Source organism: Erythrolamprus reginae, chromosome 3 (genome assembly GCF_031021105.1).
Source record: "Erythrolamprus reginae isolate rEryReg1 chromosome 3, rEryReg1.hap1, whole genome shotgun sequence".
In the NCBI taxonomy this organism is placed as follows: domain Eukaryota; kingdom Metazoa; phylum Chordata; class Lepidosauria; order Squamata; family Dipsadidae; genus Erythrolamprus; species Erythrolamprus reginae.
This window is the reverse complement of record NC_091952.1, coordinates 41,057,971-41,079,678: the sequence shown is the minus strand read 5'-3', so window position 1 is coordinate 41,079,678 and position 21,708 is coordinate 41,057,971. Positions and strand designations below refer to the sequence as shown.

At 37.4% G+C, this 21,708-nt stretch overlaps 1 protein-coding gene across 2 annotated transcripts; it reads right to left on the bottom strand.

The window, feature by feature from the left end:
• Positions 1 to 2,895: 2,895 nt before the first annotated feature.
• Positions 2,896 to 17,356, bottom strand: EDEM2 (ER degradation enhancing alpha-mannosidase like protein 2). Of its 2 annotated transcripts, none has more exons than XM_070744881.1 (11): positions 17,106 to 17,356; positions 13,776 to 13,886; positions 10,895 to 10,934; positions 10,493 to 10,598; positions 9,767 to 9,892; positions 8,412 to 8,623; positions 8,045 to 8,186; positions 5,806 to 5,930; positions 5,269 to 5,413; positions 4,003 to 4,124; positions 2,896 to 3,593 (listed from the first exon to the last, which is right to left on the bottom strand). In XM_070744881.1, exons 1-11 carry the CDS (start codon positions 17,210 to 17,212, stop codon positions 3,096 to 3,098), a joined length of 1,734 nt encoding a protein of 577 aa, XP_070600982.1. In that variant the 5' UTR covers positions 17,213 to 17,356; the 3' UTR covers positions 2,896 to 3,095. The 2 variants fall into 2 exon arrangements, with proteins under 2 accessions (XP_070600982.1, XP_070600983.1); XM_070744882.1 differs by having other exon boundaries at positions 10,493 to 10,571; positions 17,106 to 17,326.
• Positions 17,357 to 21,708: the final 4,352 nt, after the last annotated feature.

The window sequence follows — 21,708 nt, the reverse complement described above, 5'->3', positions numbered from 1 at the left end:
TCACTTCCATCTTTTTTTGCCCTAGTCTTAGAACTTGTTTCTCCAATGATCTTGTAAATTTCTTATCAACTTCTAAAACTCACTAAGATTAATAGTTTTATTATACTTAAAAATGAATAACAATGATATCAATGCTTAAGAAACTAATTATAGTATATAAACATTTAATTTGGAAGGGGGAATTGAGCATCTCTTTATCTGTAGGTTTCTTCAAGTTTGATAGGCAAATTGGGAGAATACCTGCATCTTTTTTTCTTGAGCTCACAAAGTAGTCTTTGCAACTGACATGACTTCAGAAAGGGCACATTTCACTGACATTTAACAACTCATAGTATGTGGTTATTCATGCACAAGGATATCTATGCAACCCTACTGAGCATAGTTTGAGATCCTCTGAAATTTATACAAATGGAGGAGGCCCATGTCATCAGTGCTTTAATGGCATTTCATGAAGGAAGAGATCCCAAATCTCACAGATAACCTCTCTCAATTTGTGCCAAAATATTTGTTCAAGATTGCAAGAGGTAGAGTCTTATCTATATAAGTCTTAATTGGTCCTTTATATTAATATAAAATATTAATATAATGATAAGGAAAATACAAATTCATTCTACGTAATTAGAACACCCATAACATATGAGCTCTTACGATTTTTTTCCCAAAGAAAAACCATCTTAACCCTGCTGTTCTGTTCGGGTCGTATGTGACCCGAAGCCAAGTTTGAGTCCCTGTAAATAATTTTCCCTGCATATCTGAAACTTGAAATTTCATGACTTTTCATCATTTCAGGGGTTCTCTCTATGAGAATTTTTTTGGGGGGGTGGGGGGTTTCTTTCTTGCTGAAAACAAAAAAGTCACACTTGTTATGTTCCCGGGTCACCCTGACCCGGACCGAAAACTCTTCATTTGAAGTGCTTATGTTTGGTCAATTTGAATACTTTTTTCACTTGGAAAGTAGTCTGAACATTTCTGCACACAATGATATGAAAATTGAAATGAAAAAAGTAATTCCTATTGGTTTATTTTGCTGATAGAATGCATGCCCCCCCCCGTTTTTGTGAAATATTTTTCAATTTATGGATAGTTTTGCTTGCAAAATGTGTTCAATTTTACTAAAGTTGGTGTGGGATTGGTAGTTTGAACATTTCTGAATATAAGAAAAATATAAATGAACTGAAATAAATGTTTCTTATTGGTTGTTTACAATCATAAATAAGCCCCCCCCCCTTGGCTGCTTGCAAACATTTTCACTTTATATTTACGCAGGCTTCAAATCTGAAATATTTTTAATATCTTAGGCATTCATTTACTCATTTTAACATGGCTGATCTTCATAAAAATATTTGTGGGGGGGGGATTTTTTTCTGGGCAAAAAAAAAATCACGTTGACTCTGTTTCGGGTCATATAGACCCGGACCAAAATGATTTTTTTTAGGTACTTGAATTTGGTCTTTTTGAAAACTTTTTCCACTGGAAAACTAGTTTGAACATTTATGAACATAATGATATGAAAATTGAACTGAAACAATTGAGGCTTATATTTTTATTTTGATCAAAAAGCCCCTCCCCCCATGCTTTCTGAATTTTTTGTCAATTTATATTTTTTAGGCTACAAATCTCTAAGGAATATTCCCCCAAAAGTTTTGATATACTAAATTGAACAATCCTAAACATAAGAAAAATAGAAATGAACTGAAAAAAATGATTCTTATTGGTTTATTTTTGAATATAAACCATATTGTCTTATACTCGAGTATAAGACTACTCGAGTATAAGCCTATTTGAGTATAAGCATGGGGGCCCATTTATGAGCAAAAAAACCCAATAAGGATCATTGTTTTCAGTTCAATTTTCATATCATTATGTTCAGAAATGTTCAAGCTACCAATCCCACACCAACTTTAGTAAAATAGAATGCATTTTGCAGGCAAAATTATCAATAAACCTAAAAAGAAATCACAAAAATGGGGGGGGGGCACATTTATGTGCAAAATAAACCAATAAGGATTAATGTTTTCAGTTCAATTTTCATTCCATTGTGTGCAGAAATGTTCAAACTTGTTTCCAGGTGAAAACAGCTTTCACAAAGACCAAATATAAGTACCTAAAATGATCAATTTGCAGTCCGGGTCAAATACACCTGGGAACATAACATTAGGGAGTTTTTTCGAACAGAACAGCAGGGTTTGTGGACTGCTAATATGAAACATCACATTTTGAATATTTCAGTGTTTGCAGCAGCTTTCATCATTCATTATAATTTAAGCAGGAGACATTGGCCAAAAATATAAAGACAACTTACCAATATTGTGACATTACAAATATGAGAAGTTAAAAAGACAGTAATGTATTACCTCATACAGAATAATCCTGGTTCCTATAATCTGCAATTTTTCCTCTGGAAATCCATTCCTCCTTCCAGAGGAAAAATTGTAGACCACAGGAACCATTTGGACTACTCGGGTGATCCCGAGGACAAAGATAGACCTGCAAGTGCTTCAATGACCCTCTAAAAGGATGCACATGACCAACTACCTGCAATGAATATAAATCTTCCATTCCCCACTGTCACGTCAGAGCTGAAGAAGTTCCTTGTATGAGAAGCAAAATATCTTTAAAAGAAAAAAAAAAAACGAAGTCCATTTGCCCCCTGAAAAAATACCTTTGGTACAACCATGACCTGGATGATTGAGAAGCTCTACAGATGCATAATTAACTGAGCATCACTGAAAGATCACCCTTGCTATCATTCCTCAAATGTTATTGAAGCAGCCCAGGATAAATGTTTAAACAACCATCACCTTGCACTACTAATAACCCAGACATCCTTGTCTTTAATTTCCCTTGGTTTAGAAAAATATTAAAAACAGGAATGCAGGATGAATCAGGGCCTAGTAAAATCAGAAAACAATATTTCTTTATTTTCAAATACTTTTGCTTTCCAAAGTGGACCCACATCAACAAAATGTATCCTGCTTTGAAAAACTAGAGATTCCTGCCGCAATGATGTTGTGTATTTCCAGAGAAACAGTGACCAAAATGCAAACAAAATTCAAGTTTACTGATTTCAACACATCTGAATTTCAGAAAAGAAATCATGTGTTGTCCAAGAAAACCTGTCCCATAATAGCTAGCTTTGAGTTGAATGATTGAGTGGGGCAGCTCAGTAATGGGACCGTCCTTTTTTCTTTCGGGCCCGAACCTACTGGTCTCTTGTAATCTTCAGAGGAAATGTCAGTAGAATCTTTTTCTCTTTTTCCCATTTTACTTGAAGTTCTTCTGAAAGGAAACTTCTTGCTCTTATTCAAAGAGTAGAATTCCCTCATTAAGTTTTCAACTTCCCATTGTTCTTCTTTTTGGTTCCGGCAACAGTGCAGGGCAGCAGGGTCTATAGGATGGGCTTCTGTGTTGAAAATATATCCCCCAGCATCAAGAATACATTCTCCATATGGTGTCAGTAAGACATCAAAGGATGATCCATTGTTATGGATGAAGTTGTCACGATCAAACAGTAGATACAGATATTTCACTGTTTCAGCCAAGAAGAAGGACTCCATACGGTTATCTAATCTGTGATCTCTCAGGTCTTTGATCTTAAAAATAAAAGCAAAGAAGTGGTTAAGTTGAGATGTTAAAACTTGCCATATAGCGCTAACATCTTATCAATTGATTGAAACTGGATTAATGGCAAATTTCCAGGGCAATTCTGGCATTTCTAAAGTGGAATCAGAATTCAAATGCCTTATGTACTTCAGAATAGAGGTTTTCAAACTTGGCAAGTTTAAGATTTGTGGACTTCAACTCCCAGAATTCTCCTGCCAGTTATGCTATGTTGGCTGGAGAACTCTGGGAGATGAAGTCCACAAGTCTTAAACTTGCCAAGTTTGGGGACTCCTGCTATAAAAGAAACAAAAAGAGGCTTTTGCTGGTAACAAGGAAGGCTAGAAAGGAATAAATTGACCCCAATATTCCCACCTTACAAAAATGGAAGAAACACTTAACTGTTGCAAAGCCACATTCAACTTTGCTGATTTTTTCTATCGACTCCACCACATCTCTGCCCAGCTCTAAAAGTGTTGGATCCTGTGTAGCTCGATACAGATACATTGCACTCTCTATTAGTTCTGTAAAGCCACAGACAAAAGAAATGAAAGTTACTTTCCTGCAATGAATACAATGAATATTATAGTCAGTTTGGTATAGTGGTTAAAGTGTTAGCCTAGAAACCAGGATATTGTGAGTTCTAGTACTGCCCTAGAGGCATGAAAGCTGGTTGGGGAGTTAAGTCTTTTTCAGCCCAACTCACCTCATAGAATTGTTTTTGTGGAGAAAATAGGATGAGGACTAGTATCATGTACATTTCCTGCTTTATACCTATAAAGTAGTAAAAGCAGGATAACCCCCCCTCCCAAATATCAACAATAGTATATAATGCCCAAAATGCTAATTGCTCAGTCTTATAAATACAAAATTATTCAATATAGTGCTTTCTTACTAGCTAAAGCTTGATATAAAGGAGCACATTTTCATTTATGCGCATTTCATCTGTTACTCAGTATAAGCTAAAAGCTGTTGTTCAGCTACCTTGAGCCAGATGAGAATAAATCTATTTGAGCCATTTGGGCTTTGCTCACTTGGCATTGTATAAATTTGATAGAAAAAAATTCTCTGGGTCACTTACTGATGCTATACTTAAAAAGTAAAGTATAACATCAGTATTATGGGCTTAGCCAAATCTATGGGGATTTACCCAGGAATCCCAAAGCTATTGATTAGATTGATAAAATAAAATAAACAGTCTGGAAAACGGTAGTAACAAAGGATTTCTGCATTGCTGACAAAAATGTCCACATTGTCACCAAGTCATTGAGGCTACTTTGAGGAACATTTGCCTTTTTACTATAAGAATAGAATAGAATAGAATTTTATTGGCCAAGTGTGATTGGACACACAAGGAATTTGTCTTGGTGCATATGCTCTCAGCGTACATAAAATAAAATATACATTTGTCAAGAATCATGTGGTACAATACTTAATGATTGTCATAGGGGTCAAATAAGAATGAAGAAGCAATATTAATAAAAATCTTAGGATATAAGCAACAAGTTACAGCCATACAATCAACATGGGAGGAAATGGGTGATAGGAATGATGAGAAAAACTAGTAGAATAGAAGTGCAGAATTAGTAGAAAGTCTGACAGTGTTGAGGGAATTATTTGTTTAGTAGAGTGATGGCGAGAATGTATTTGTAATATGTTCATGTTTACCAGGCCGAAGGGGGTATCCTTCACGCTTTTCCACCGTGTAGCCCTGAGGGATATTGTAGAATTCAGGCAGACCACCAAACTGCTTCCAAACAGTGTAATAATTGAGAAATGTTCGCATTGCACTATCTATGTCTCCAATAAGGCTCTGGAAAAAGCAATTATGTAATGTATATTTTTTCCTCTAGCAAATAAAACAACTACACATTACAATCTCCCGAGATGATGAATGATGGCATTAAGAAAGCAAGTTAGGATTTTTAAAAACTGTCAAAAGATATTTGGGTTTAACAGCTTTTTAAAAATAATTTATTTTTATCCAAGAATAGTTCCACTGGATTCTTCATGAGAAAAGAAGGGCACACTTTCATAGAAAGGCATTATAACTGTAAAATTAAAATTATGCTTTTTATGTTTAAGATGAGATTACTCAATTTATATTTAAAACACAATCCACAGCATTATACATGTACTCTAATAAAAATATACATACAGTATATATATTTTAACTATGCCAGTGAAGGTTAGAGCAATTCGTACCTGTAAGCCAGGCCAGTAAGCCTCCAAAGACTGAAAAACTGGCATTGAGACAGTTCCTTTGTACATTTGAACCCACAGATACCAATCATCAAATTTTGTGTAGTTTTTTATAGCTTTATTATAATCTAGAGTAAAAGGAAAGGTAAAACCAATGAAAACTATTGGGTAAGAAATTAAGATTCAGAAGTGGAAACTGTTTCATATTCTCTAGTCATAAATATTCTAATTTCTATTAGAATTTCTAAAAACATTTAATAAATATTTTATTATACATCTTTTCAATGTATCTTATGATAAAATGAAATATACATTAAATATTCAATGTGCAATCTTCCTTTTATGCTTAAACAAGAGTATCATAATCGGGGTCCAAAATTAATATAAAATCTTCTAACTAACCAGAAATTTTCAAGACACAGGCTATTCCAGGAAGGAGAGGACAAAACATAAATTATCTTTAAAGCTGATATATGCAAGCAAGATTGGGTTAAGTACAGATACTGTATTTTGGGGAATATAAGACACACCTTTTTACCCTATGAAAGAGGGTCAAAAACTGGGTGCGTCCTATACACCAAATGCTGCACCTGGGGTGGGGGAAGGGAGTTGGCGGGACAGTGGTAATAGCTGCAATTGGTGGCAACAGACAGCTGACTGGCGATATTCCAGTAGATTGATTCAACCGCCAAGCAGAAAGGAAGAACGAAGGGACAGATAGCGAAATTAGTGATCGAAATAGCAGCTTCACCGGAGAATGCTCCACCCCACACACACATCCATCAGCCGGTCAGCAGAGACGCTGTCTGGGAAGGATAAGAGAAGCTGCTCTCCCTGCATGGTCTGAGTGCCAGACTCTGCCGTGAGTGCTTGTGTGTGTGTGTGTGTGTGTGTGAGAGAGAAAGAGAGAGAGAGAGAGAGAAGAGAAAGAAAGAGGACAGAAGGGAGAAGGGTTTGTATCATTATGCAAAGCCTCCTGAGCAGCCCCCTTCTACTGTAGCTAATGCAAATTTCCTTCATAGAAACATAGAAGTCTGATGGCAGAAAAAGACCTCATGGTCCATCTAGTCTGCCCTTATACTACTTTCTGTATTTTATCTTAGGATGGATATATGTTTATCCCAGGCATGTTTAAATTCAGTTACTGTGGATTTATCTACCACGTCTGCTGGAAGTTTGTTCCAAGGATCTACTACTCTTTCAGTAAAATAATATTTTCTCATGTTGCTTTTGATCTTTCCCCCAACTAACTTCAGATTGTGTCCCCTTGTTCTTGTGTTCACTTTCCTATTAAAAACACTTCCCTCCTGGACCTTATTTAACCCTTTAATATATTTAAATGTTTCGATCATGTCCCCCCTTTTCCTTCTGTCCTCCAGACTATACAGATTGAGTTCATGAAGTCTTTCCTGATACGTTTTATGCTTAAGACCTTCCACCATTCTTGTAGCCCGTCTTTGGACCCGTTCAATTTTGTCAATATCTTTTTGTAGGTTCATTTCTATCACTGACTAGCCTAGCCCTGCCCACATCTCTGGCTGCCCAAAGCAGAATGAAAAGAGAGACACAACGTGTGTGTACAGAAACTTCACCTCCCTTTCCAGCTATCACATTGAAAGAAACCTGAATTCAACACTGTTTCTTTCACCAACCTCTCTAGTATTAAAGCGATCTAGACACCAGTCTCTCTTTGCCAGGGTGAGATCGGACTAAAGCAGCCCCCAGCTTTGCCCTGACTACAGAAGGAGATACTTTTCACTTCCTGTTAGATCATTTTCGATCGGTTCTGCAAGTGGGAGGGAGGAGATAAGCAGCTCCTCTTTCCCTCCCTCCTTCTCAAAAGACTGCAACTTTGCCCCTCGCACTTCCTTTCCTGAATCTCCAGTGATAATTTTTATGGCTCTTTGTAAATAGAGCTAAAAATGTTTAAAGAACAAAGTAGCCACAGTTAGAGGAGGACTAGCTCAGGAAGTTTGAATACCCTCGCAGTGCACCCTAATCCCTAACCCAGGGGTTTTTACACTGAATGTTTAAAAGGATTAGATGGCTAATAACTGGAGATAGGGGAAGAAGAAAATGCCATCTGATTTTGAGGGACTGAAGGAGAAGTCATAATGATTGAGTAAGAAATAGTGACAAAACATTTCTTTTCCTAGAAGTGACCTTTGGTTTCTTATTGCATAATAAGTGTATTGCACTGAAAATAACTTGAAGTACATATCACATAACCATAGGAACTCACCTAGAAACATGGACATCAGCTCCTCATCCTGCAGCAGAATGGCCCCTTTAACAAGGTATTCAAAGTAGGAATCTACTCCTGCTCCAATCCCAGCATCCTGGGCTACCCATTTGGCAGTAATCACATCAATGTGATTACCTACCTGAAGGAAAAACTCAATTATTAAAGGTTTGGGTAAGATTAACATGGCCTTGCATTTCCTTTCCATTCAGCAAAAGTTGTGTTTTGCTAATCAATGCAAGCTTAAAAAATAATAACATGCAATGCAAAGGATTCACTTGTAGCCCTTTAAACAGCAATTTCATTGTGCCATCGTAATTCTTAAGAATTAAATCTTGCTTTAGAATCTTTGCTTTGGGTTACTCACCAAGCCAATATCAGAACGATTTTTCCACAAGGCCTTAAGAGCCTTTCTGGCAACATCTTCAAATACTGTGTCCCCTGTAAGATAACTTAAGGTAGCAAATTCCACTATAAATGTTCCAATTCCAGCAGTACAAGTCACTGGTGTCTCTCCTGGATTTACTCCATGTAGTAAATTCACTGTTCCATATGGCATTCCAGTTGGAGTCTGAAAGGCTTCAAAACAAAGTTTTGAATATTTATAGGGCTTGAAAAGGTATTATCAAGGCCAGCTTTCTACCCTATGGCAGAATAAAATGCACCACAATATGTTTTATAAAGCCAACTCAATGGCCAAAAATATACAGGATGCTATTAATCAAGGCAACATACACTCTATGTTTTCACAGAATTAGAAGTCAAGTAATCTGTTTCTGGTATAAAACGTGGTCTCTTGCTTTCACAAAAAGAAAAAGAAAAAAAGAGCCAAGGTAGGTTTTAATTTCTGCAACAAATCAGATGAATTAAATGTCAAATATTCACACAATATTTGGGGATATTTGGGGATAACTCTTTCCCTCCAAAATTAACACTTATGTATTTTGATCCATCACTTTAGGTGCTACTATGGTGCAGACATTGGAGAGGCAAGGTGGGGTTTTTTTTAATCCCCTTAATAGAAAGTCAGTCAACTACAAAGTAACAATGCTGTTACCTTTCTACCAAGCTTAGCTTTATCTGGGGTTGGATGCAGCTGACGAGTTGCCCATCCTGCTTTAAGTGATGGATACTTTTAATCACCATTATAGAGCTACTCTAGAGCAGGACTGAAAGAACAGACTTGACATGCAATTTATTTATTTATTCGACTTCTATGCCGCCAATCCCAAAAGACTCAGGGCGGCTTACAACAACAGTATGAATACAATAAATAGAGACAAAACAGTAAAAGAAGTCAAATATTATCTAAGGCTAAAACATTAGCAAACCAAAACCTCTTTAAAAAGTTATTATAAGAAATGGCAGTCACACTCATATACATACACACCATTCATACAGTTGGCCATCAAAGATGTAAATTTATGGCCCCCAGGCTTGCTGGCAAAGCCAGGCAAAATCTACTGTACAACTATTTGACTCATTTATAAACATAGTAGATATGTCAGTCCATGCCAACTTTTAGTAACTTTTATCAGTATACTGAAGGCCACAACTCTTGATTTTTAAACAATGAGATGGTCATCTTTTCTGTTTGGCATCCAGTGAACTATAGGGAACCTTTAGGAGTTTCTGGTACGTGTTACACTTCTATTCTATTCATGTAGCATGTAGAGGGAGCAGGGGGCACAAGAAATGATAAGATTCAGCAAGAATGCTCACCTGGCAAAAGTTTTCGAGCAGCATCCTCTGCCATCCTTAAGAGGGGGCCAGAACACGGCCATCCTGCCTCTACTTTAACACCAGCCTTCTTTGACAGCAAATGAGCAGATAAGAGGCCACCAACCACTGCAAATACAGATCAAGGTTAATTGCAAGCAATGGATTGTGACAAGTACAAAGGATATACATACAGCTGACTTTCAGTTTTCTCATGGCATATTTAAATGAACCAAAGAGTTAGTGAGGTTTGCAAATGCCCCTTGCTTTTGAATAAAGATAGAAGAGCAAGGCCTTCAATTCTACTTTTCTGATGTGATGCTATAACGTTTAACTCAGTAACAATTTTCCTTTGATCACTGCAAAGGATTTTTTTAAATGAAAAAAAATAGAGATTCCATTATGCTTATTCAAAATCCATAAATGAAGAACAAGCGTTTTGAAAAAACCAAACAAAGATTTCTAACAAGTCTCCTTCCCTAACTTGGTATCCTCCATATGTGCTGGAATTTTTCTCCCATAACCCAGTAGCTGTGCTAGCTAACGATTATGGAAATTGAATCTGAAATATCTGATAGCAACCAAGTTTGAGAAGGCTGCTGGATGTTTATAGTAGGTGATGAAAACTGTGCTCTTGTTAGTTAGGGAAGTTTTAGAATCTTCTTTTAGAATCTATATTGAAGATCAGAGATAATCCATATTATTTTGCAAGATTCTTTGGCAACTCACCTCTGATATTGGTTTCAAAGACAGAAGCATTGACATCAATATCAAAATTTATGCCCTCCTGCAACACACTAACAACTCTCTGGAATTCGGAGACATTCCCCAAAATCTGGGGAAAAAAAGATTTGTAAGACATAATCTTATTAAAGGAGGAGGAGAAAACATTACAAGATACAAAACACTGCACAGACATAATCCATCTTTTCATACTCAGGGACTGAATGTGATAACTAACTCCTTCATGCTTTCAAGATACTAATCATCAAGATGTATGGAAAAAGCATCATCAACTCCAAAACGGAGAAACAGAAACAATAAGCACGGAGAACAAAAGCTATTCTTTGCTATCTAAGTATATGTGTAAAAAATGAATGAATGAAAAATGAAGTTATTATCCATACTTACTAGCAGTGTATCCAGGGCATCAATCAATGTTAGAGAAAAACTGAAAAAGAAACCATAAGGAAAAAAAAAAAGCAATGGCATGAGGGAACGGGACATGTCAACCATAAGTAACACGACACACACACATTTTAATCTTGACTATGTCAAAAAAAATCCACATGTTGTTGCATGAATAAATTTTTAAACAGTTTTGATATGCTCGACTTTCCAAATCAGAAATTATAGAGCCATTTTTCTGATATTACCTCACAATATAAGTATATTTTTACAAATAACGTTCATGTATGAAAGTATACACTTGGAAGTTGTTAATTCATCTGTCAATGCATTACAGGTGGCCTCATTATAAACAAATACTACAGATTCACTGCACATAAAAACTGGAATAACTGGCTTGGACACTTAGGTGTTCATGACAGGATTACATAGTGAATGTTGTTCTGTGTCATATTCATAGATTATCTCAGGCACCCAGGCTACTTTATTGGATTTAATATGCAGCATCACGAAGCTTAGTACCGGGAATAATACATGCATTGATGGGAATAAGGAGATCGCTGACCATTTCAATAGCTACTTCTGTTCAGTTTTCTCAAAAGACACCTTACAAAATAATACTATAGAGGGATATAGCATTGCTTCCAGCTGTATGGATTCAGCTCCAGTGATCTTAGAAGCCGATGTCTTAGAAGAACTTGAGCGATTAAAGATAAATAAGGCAATGGGTCCAGATGGCATCCACCCCAGAGTTCTTAAAGAACTCAGATCTGTCATTGCTACCCCCCTGACTGATTTGTTAAACCAATCCCTGTTAACAGGAGATGTTCCTGAGGATTGGAGAATGGCCAATGTTGTGCCTATCCACGAGAAGGGCAGTAGAGAAGAAGCTGGTAACTACAGGCCAGTTAGCTTGACATCAGTTATAGTTAAAATAATGGAGACTCTACTCAAAAAGAGGATAAATCAGCACTAAAAAACAATAACTTATTGGACCCAAATCAGCATGGATTTACTGAAGGCAAATCATGTCAGACTAATCTCATTGATTTCTTTGACTATGTCACAAAGGTGTTGGATCAAGGTGGTGCCGTGGATATTGCCTATCTGGACTTCAGCAAAGCCTTTGATACGGTTCCACATAAAGAGCTGATAGATAAATTAGTAAAGATTGGACTTAATCCCTGGATAGTTCAGTGGATTTCAAGCTGGCTGAAGCGTAGACATCAGAGAGTTATTGTTAATGGCGAGTATTCTGAGCAGAGACAGGTTACAAGCGGTGTGCCACAAAGGTCTGTTCTGGGTCCTATTCTTTTTAATATGTTTGTGAGTGACATAGGGGAAGGTTTGGTAGGGAAGGTTTGCCTATTTGCTGATGACTCTAAAGTGTGCAATAGGGTTGATATTCCTGGAGGGGTGTGTAATAGGATAAATGATTTAGCTTTACTAGATCAATGGTCAAAGCAATGGAAACTGCAGTTTAATGTTTCCAAATGTAAAATAATGCACATGGGGAAAAGGAATCCTCAACCTGAGTATTGCATTGGCAATTCTGTGTTAGCAAAAACTTCAGAAGAGAAGGTTTTAGGGGTAGTGATTTCTGACAGTCTCAAAATGGGTGAGCAGTGTGGTTGGGCGGTAGGAAAAGCAAGTAGGATGCTTGGCTGCATAGCTAGAGGTATAACAAGCAGAAAGAGGGAGATTGTGATCCCCTTATATAGAGCGCTGGTGAGACCACATTTGGAGTACTGTGTTCAGTTCTGGAGACCTCACCTACAAAAAGATATTGACAAAATTGAACGGGTCCAAAGACGGGCTACAAGAATGGCGGAAGGTCTTAAGCATAAAACGTATCAGGAAAGACTTAATGAACTCAATCTGTATAGTCTGGAGGACAGAAGGAAAAGGGGGGACACGATCGAAACATTTAAATATGTTAAAGGGTTAAATAAGGTTCAGGAGGGAAGTGTTTTTAATAGGAAAGTGAACACAAGAACAAGGGGACACAATCTGAAGTTAGTTGGGGGGAAGATCAAAGGCAACATGAGAAAATATTATTTTACTGAAAGAGTAGTAGATCCTTGGAACAAACTTCCAGCAGACGTGGTTGGTAAATCCAGAGTAACTGAATTTAAACATGCCTGGGATAAACATATATCCATCCTAAGATAAAATACAGGGAATAGTATAAGGGCAGACTAGATGGACCATGAGGTCTTTTTCTGCCGTCAGTCTTCTATGTTTCTATTTATATACCGTCTTTCTTTCAGAACCCTGTATAATCCTATAAATAGGGCATGTGTAATAGTGTCTCTAGTTTCCCCCCAAATATCATATGAGAGAGGTTAGCCTGAGAGAGTGAATGGCAAGGTCAACCAGAAGGCTCCCATGACTGAGGGTGGATTTAAACCTGTGTGGTTTTAATCCATTCCACCAGCGTAGGTTTTCATAGCTGAAACTGTACAACCACTATTAATGAGATCTCCTGTTTTCATTGCAGTTATATGTGGTTCGTGGATTAATATCAGCTTCCCCTAACCTAGATGTTTTCTAGGTGTGGGAACTTTAACTTGCAGGATTCTGCAGGTAACATCGTTGTTGCTAAACAACCTTTGGAACGGAAATCTCTAAATCTGTCTAGGTTGAGAAAGGCTAGTCTAAATTTTCTTTGAGAAGATGTGAATATGTTGTTTTGTCTCCAATTTCCTTTGCATTGGTATATAGCCTGAGAACCACCTATAGCCCCCACAAAGGAAAATGATTAGACAGACCAATGAAATTACTTAATTTAACATGCATGCAATTTAAAAGTAAATATGATTTTCGGTAGCAAGTTGCTACTTCAAATTTTCATAAGTGATCAATGATATCGATTTCCCAGTACCTTCCCCAAGTGTCCTGTCCGTCACATGTCAAAGGACGCAGCTCATCGTAGGGAAAGGCATTTACCAGATAGTTATCGTAAGCATGATAAAACATGGACTTGACTCTGTCTCTAAAGAAGAAAAGAAAGATATAATTATGAACATGACCAATACAAAACATTTGTTTCCCCTTAAAATGCTAGCATGCTTTCAACGTTTAGAGGGACTTCATACTTAAAGACCAATTCAAATATAAAAGTCTACCACCTTAAATGCACAACATAAAAGCAATATTGTATGTTGTATGTAACATTGTTATTCCTCATCATTTTGTTTTTGTATCACAAAATGAAGGGTAATGAAGAATTTTTCAGGACTACATGTAAATCAGAGATTCAGACACAATTGACACACAAATTGGGTTATTGAGAGGATTGCTACTGGAAGTAGAAGAGAAAGAAACCCTTAAGAGGAGTTAAAAGCCCTCTTTAGAGATTCTTCCAAGTTATCCCTTCATTTGAAAAATTACAATAAAAATATAATCACTGTACAAATTGATACATGTTTTGGAATACATACAAGGGATTGGACAGGGTTAACTTTTTAGCATTGTTACATTTAATGCACCTTACTTGCTTATAGAACAAATTATAACAGAGACTCAGTAGGAATAATTTGATTTAAAACAACATGGTTGATGTAGTAAGCACTCATGATTAAGCTTCTTCTAGAGTGAATTCAACTTTTAAAATAGCATATGTATAAAGAAGCTATGTGTATTAAAAAGTGGTCATTTGGATATGGCAATTCCATTCATAGAAAAAAATAAAATAACCTAACTCTATTCATGAGCCAGAAATCAAGTAGTTACCAACATCTATTTTGTAAGCAAAAAACAACTCTGGTTCAGTAGAAAGAGCCAGGATTATAGGGTAACAAAAAGGAAAGCATTTGTCATTGAACTAAACATTAGCTTAATATTATAAGAGTTCCTATTTATTTTATTTATTTATTCATTTAATTTATATTGCCGCCTATTGGTAGATGGATAGATGAATATAGATTTACATAGTAAACATTTTATATACCAGTCTTTCTCCCCCCAAATGCCAATTTTATCACTTAATAATGTAATTTCAGTATGAAATCACTGCATTGGAAAAAAATATTAAGAACATTTTTAAGCAAACAACAACAACAACACTATGGGCAAATTATTTCTCAAAGGCCTGCATGAACAAACATGTTTTTGTCATTTAAAATTCCACAAGGGGAATAGCTATGCTTCTCTTGGGAATAAGTCCCACAGTTAAGATTCCCTCATCACAGAGATCTGATCTTCCTGTATCATGAAATATCAGGTATGGGCTGTTGGGTGGAAGCAAGAGTTTCAATTATCTGTACCTCTTAGTTGCCATGTGTTAATTGTGTGAAATATTGAAGTTCTATCTAGTAACCTAGTCATGAATTACTCATGTTGGTGGGGAAGCTTCCTTGCCCATTTTAAAGCAAAACATGCTTTTAACCAACAAGGAAAAATAAGTTTTGCCTATCAGATAGAAAAACACTTTACGATATAATAGCATCTTAGCATTATGGGTTAGTCTTTGAATTACGACCAAGATTGAGCACAAAATGTTGCTAAGTGAAATATTTGTTGAGTGAGTTTTGCCCCATTTTAAAACTTTTCTTGCCACAGTTGTTAAGTGAATCATTGCATTTGGTAAATTTATGAAGTGAATCTGGAGTCCTCATTGACTTTGCTTGTCAGAAGGTCACAAAAGGTGACCTTGACCCCAGGACACTGCAAACTGTCATAAATATGAGTCAGTGTCCAAGCATCTGAATTTTGATCACATGACCATGGGGATACATGGGCAACACAAGTGTGAAAAACAGTCATAAGTCACTTTTTTCAGTTCCATTGTAACTTTGAATGGTCACTAAATGAACTGCCTGTATTATATATTTTTTCCTCTTTCTATTTTTTTTTCTTCTTTTCTTAATTTTTACTCCCATTTTTACTTTGTAAGCCTTAAAGTCTCTGTCAGTATCCTGTCAGGAGGCAATGTATTTCTAGACATTAAGTTTCAGAAAACAAAATTAGATTTCAGGCAAAAAAAAAAAAAAGGTTTTAATCGAATAGCAGCAGGATGACCAGCTTGCTTTTCATTGTACTTGTAAACAGCCTGCAAACTACCATATAACAGACTGGGTTTTTTTTTTCCTCCTGGGAATCTCCACCTAAGTTGACTATCCGAAAAAAACTTTTCCCCAGATTTTTTTAAAAAGGCTTTTGTGTCATCATCTTTCTATCAGAATGAATCAATGGCCCACTCCCCTCTTTGTAATATTGATTTCATTCCCTCCACAGGGACGCTCACACACCTTTCTTTACAACAATTATTTATTCATTTATTCATTTATTTGTAGATCAAGTATAGGATAGTAGTTTATATACTGCTCAAAAAAATAAAGGGAACACTCAAATAACATATCCTAGATCTGAATGAATGAAATATTTTCACTGAATACTTTTTTCTGTACAAAGTTGAATGTGAAATTGATTGTCAGTGTTGCTTCCTAAGTGGACAGTTTGATTTCACAGAAGTTTGATTTACTTGGAGTTATATTGTGTTGTTTAAGTGTTCCCTTTATTTTTTTGAGCAGTATATAAACATAACATAGAAATTAATAATAAAAGACAATAGGACAGTAGGACAGGGATGGTAGGCACAATGGTGCGCTTATGCATGCCCCTTACAGACATCTTAGAAAAGGGGAGAGGTCAAATCTAGGCAATCTAAGGTTGAAGATTTTGGGGTTAGGAGAAGAAACTACAGTCAGGTAGGGCTAATTCCAGGTGTTGATACTCTATTGCCGAAGTCGTATTTTCTGCAGTCTAGTTTGGCGTGGTTTAAATTTATTTTGTTTTTATTTATGTATTTTGTCCAATACACAATAATACACAATGAAGGTTATAGAGAATATACTCGAGTAAAATGTATTAAAGAAAGAATAGAGGGTAAATATAGGAAAAAATATATCTATGAGAGAATAGCAGAAAAGTTATAGGGATAGAAGAAAAGATATATGAGGCAATCTAGTGCACTTATGTACGCCCCTTACTGAGGAATATGGAGAGGTCAATTTAGTGGGGAATTTGCACAAGTAAAAGTTCAGCAGATCCGTTTTTTGCCTTTCTACAGTGGAGCTAAGGAACTTTAACGGCGTCAAATCCTGCCTGCCTTAGAAGCCGTCGAAAGGATAATTCCGGGAGACCCTCGCCTACTTTGGGACGATGGGGAAGCAGAGCTCCTGAACCCAGGACCCCCGTCCGGCTCTCTCACCTGTAGTAATTGACGTCGACCTCTTTCCCGGCGGCAAGGGAGGGTTGTCCAGGCGAGTGCAGCACCCACAACATGAACCAGCCCAGCGAGTGGAGTGAGCGCAGCATCTACGAAGCGTTCGCTACCGAGGCTGCCGAATGCGCCGCTCCGCAGCCATCTAGAGAAGGACCGAGCACTCACTTCCGGGTCCCGCCTCCGTCTCTGGCCACACCCCCAACTCCTTTTCTCCCCCCTCCCGCGCTCCAATCAAGAACGTCGCCGTAGCTGCGCTAGCCTTAGTGACGACGTCGGAAGAACGGATTGGTTGTTCTGTTACTCTGATAATGCGGCTGCGCGAGACACGTCGGGCTCGAACTGCTTAGTTTCAGGGGTGTTTTGATGCTCTTTGTGGTTGCCTGTTTTCTTGCAGATCTTTTCATTGTTCAAAACTAGGTAACATCATCAGTGCTAGCACTGGTAGCATCACTGATGGTGTTACTTTGTTTTGGGGTAATGAAAGATTAATATGTTTAAGATTAAAAAGATTAATATGTTAATATAATTGATATTAAGGGGTAATTATGATGTTACCTAGTTTCGGGGTAATGAAAGATTAATATTTTTAAGATTAAAAAGATTAATATGTTAATATAATTAATATTAAAGGGTAATTGTGATACCTAGTTTTGGGGTAATGAAAGATTAATATTTTTAATATATTAATATAATTAATATTAAAGGGTAATTATGATGTTACAAGCTCAGAGAGCACTAGGGACCCATAATTTCAATCCTGAGCTACAGATATTCTCCTTTATTGGTACTTAGTTTCAGTTGTCCCAAAGGTGCTTTAGCAATAGTATTTAGACTTATATACCGCTTCATGGTGCTTTTACAGCCCTCTCTAAGTGGTTTACAGAATCAGCATATTGCCCCGAACAATCTGGATCCTCATTTTACCCACCTTGGAAGGATGGAAGGCTGAGTCAACCTTGAGCCGGTGGTGAGATTTGAACTGCTGAACTACAATTAGCAGTTAGTCCAGGGGTAGGCAAAGTTGGCTCTTCTCTGACATGTGGACTTCAACTCCCAGAATTCCTGAGCTAATCATGCTAGCTCAGGAATTCTGGGAGTTGAAGTCCACGTTGTAGAAGAGCCAACTTTGACTACCTCCGAGATAGCTGAAGTAGCCTGCAGAACTGCACTCTAACCATTGCGCCACCTGGCTATGCCTTTTTCATTGACATCTATCTGGTTTCAGTTGTACTGTTATCCGTTTCAATACTGGGGCTGGGGTGGCGTTTATAACTGCTGGCGTTTGGAATTTTAGTGGAATCAAAATAACCTTGCTTTCCTGCCTAGAACCAGTCTTCTTCAAACTTGGCAACCGACTGGAGGATTCTGGGGATTCAAATCCATTCAGTTTTGAAGTTGCCACCAGTCTAGATCTGTTAGTTTAGCACGATTGTATTGTATGCCACATGGAGCTGCATTTGTGATAATGCCTATATAAATTGAATGAATAAATATGATAAAATTTGGCATAATTCATTTATTTAAATTTGTTTAGTAAACATTTGTTTTCCAAAGAGGAAAACAATCTAAAAGCTTTAGGCACCGGAGTGGTTACTGGCATTATTTAAACTTTTTAAGAACTTGGAAATGAGCTATATGGTTAAAACAAAACAAAACAGGAGCTGGCTGTCAGATAAAGTGAACTGCAGCTTAGAAAAATTATATTTTAAAAATACAATTAATCAGTTGGAAAAGTTGCTACCAGACTTGGGACTGTTTTTTAATCTACTGGGGAATTATCCAGAGAGTATGGTCTAAAAAGTTGAAGAGCTATTCACCAGTTGATATTCTCAGATTGGGAAAAGGAGTCTCCAGATATGCATTTCAGAGAAGCAGAAATAGGGTTAGCTTGCAAAGGTAAGGACTTTCCTAAAGGTTGCCGTGAAAGAAAAAAAAGTAACAAAAGTGGCACAAGATCCACTTTTGATTGTTTTGTACACAAATTATCTGCCCCGTTTTTTAGCCTTGAATGGACAAACCCAGGAAGTGGAGTTAAATTACAATTGTTCGTTGTGTGAATCAGAAAAAAAATGAGTTTATACTGTCATGTATAACTATTGTATTCCAGTGTTTTAACTCAAAAGAGGAGAGGTCCTTGCTTCCCTATGCAACATAGAGAAGGATATTTATGAAACAAATAGGTATGAAGAACTTTGACTATTAAAATGTTGCTTACTAAAGATCACAAGCATCAGCATAATCAGTTGAGGGTCAATAAGCAAGTAAGAAAACCTTGATTTTATTAGTTGAATTTCAGTCCTGGGATGATATATGAATCTGAAATGCCACAATTATTTGAATTTATATCTGCTGATAGGCTACAGATCTCAACTGTACTTCAGTTTTTATAACTACTGCTATTTAGATGTATTGGATCTTTTCATAGTACAAATCCCATTCAGTATGGTCTCATGAAATACTTACAGTATCTATAATGTATCAAATTTGAGAAAGCTACCATGTAATCTTTGGATAAATGATTGGTGCTTTTGACAATACTGTTTCAGATTTGGCTGTGTAAATGGGCTGCATTCCATATGTTAAACAATTGGGTATTTTAAGAATAATGTATATTGTCCTCATTTTTATTTGTGGAATTTATAGGCATACAACCGCTGGTGATGTTACAGATGTCTCTCTTATATCAAAGATACCAAGACAGAAAAAGTGATGAATATTTAGTATTGCAAAGCCCTGGCAATCTAGATATTGTTTAGTTACAACTTCCTTGACAAGTCCATTTCAAAAGTCATCTCAAAGGTGTAGATCTTATATTAATATATTTGTCCCTACCTCTACCAACAGCCACTGACATTTTTATGACCGTGTGAGATTTCCCATCTTATTTATATGCTGTGAAACTGAATCCAAATGGTATTTATTATGAACACTAAGAAGTAAGAAAGTTTAAGATTTATTTAGCTCACATTCTGTTCCATACTGACTGCAAGAAAGCACCACAAACAGTGATGAAATTACCACAAAATTTGTTGTATCATCAACTTTAAAATATATGGGCTTCAACTCCCAAAATTCACCAGCCAAAAATCCATACATCTTAAAGGTGCCAAATTTGAAAAACGCTTATTTAGATGAATTACGCACACACCAATTCCTTTGAAGGCTGCATAGCAAAGATCTGTGAAACTGGGTTAAATGTTCCTAGCTAACATGTAGTGCACTACATGGAAAACATCTATATTGTCCACCAAGCCAGAGTCTCTCATACTGTTGATTATTGTTCAATTGCTGCATGCCTCAAATGTAAGGGTGTTCAAAATGTACAAGATGTATTTTTACACTGGAAAAAGTTGGTCAACATCGATTTTCTCCCACCCAATCCCTTTTATTAAGACTGAGATCAGGTGCAAACAAGAAAATACAATGGTACTTCTACCTAAGGACGCCTCTACTTAAGAACTTTTCTAGATAAGAACCAGGTGTTCAAGAGTTTTTTGCCTCTTCTCAAGAACCATTTTCTACTTAAGAAACCGAGCCCGGAAAAATTTCCCAGGGAGTTTGAGAGTGGCATGAAGACCCGGCCAGTTTCCTGCCATTCTCCCTTTAATCCCAGCCATCTTGGGCTTTCCTGGGCTGCCAGAGGAGCCTTTCGGTGGTGCTTAAGGAGGCTTTGGCAGTCCAGAGTGAACGAAGCATTTTCCTTTCTCTGGGTGCTTGGAGAGGGAATAAACCACTTCGCTGTGGTGACTCCCTCGCGCTGCCTCCTTTACACCCAGCACGAGGTTGCCTCCCAGAACATCTGGGCGTGGAAAGGCAAAAGGGGGCACTTCACCCCAGCCGGATCAACTCAGCTTCAGCCAAACCGAGGAGTCATCTCAGTGAAGGAAAGGTGCTGGCTACAAAGCGAGTGAGCAAGAGGAGAGGGGAGCCCTTCAGCATGGGAAGAAGAGGAAGTAGGTAGCAGCAGCAGCAGCAACAGCTGCCTTTCGGTCAAAGAAGCGGGTGGTTTCCCCCCTCTCACCCACCTGGGTTTCTCTCTCTGGTGCGGTGTATGGGAGGCAGCTGGGTGTATGGAAGGCACGTGCTCCTTCTCGCTGCCTCAGAGTCCCTCTTTTTTTTTTTTAAGCCTTAAAGTTTTGGATTTTTTTGATTCCCCCTCACCTCACCTTCTTCCTTCGGCAGCGACTCTCCTCCTCCTCCTCTTCCTCCTCCTCCTCCTCCCACCCAAATTCTGAGCTTTTATATCTTTCCTAATGGGTTTTTACGCATTATTTGCTTTTACATTGATTCCTATGGGAAAAATTGCTTCTACTTACAAACCTTTTTACTTAAGAACCTGGTCACAGAACGAATTAAGTTCTTAAGTAGAGGTACCGCTGTAAATTGACTTCTGAGAAGAGGCCTCTTTTCCTGAATTGTAGCTGGGGTGGGGTTGGGCAGTTTTCTCAAAAGGGCACAAATGTAGTGGAGTAAACAGGGATATGAAAGGTGGAAAATGGACCAGCATCCTCCCAGAGATAGGTATGCAGCTGCTGCTGGAACAACTAATTGTGCGCAGCTCCGCTGCTCGAATTCGAGTGTGGGATTG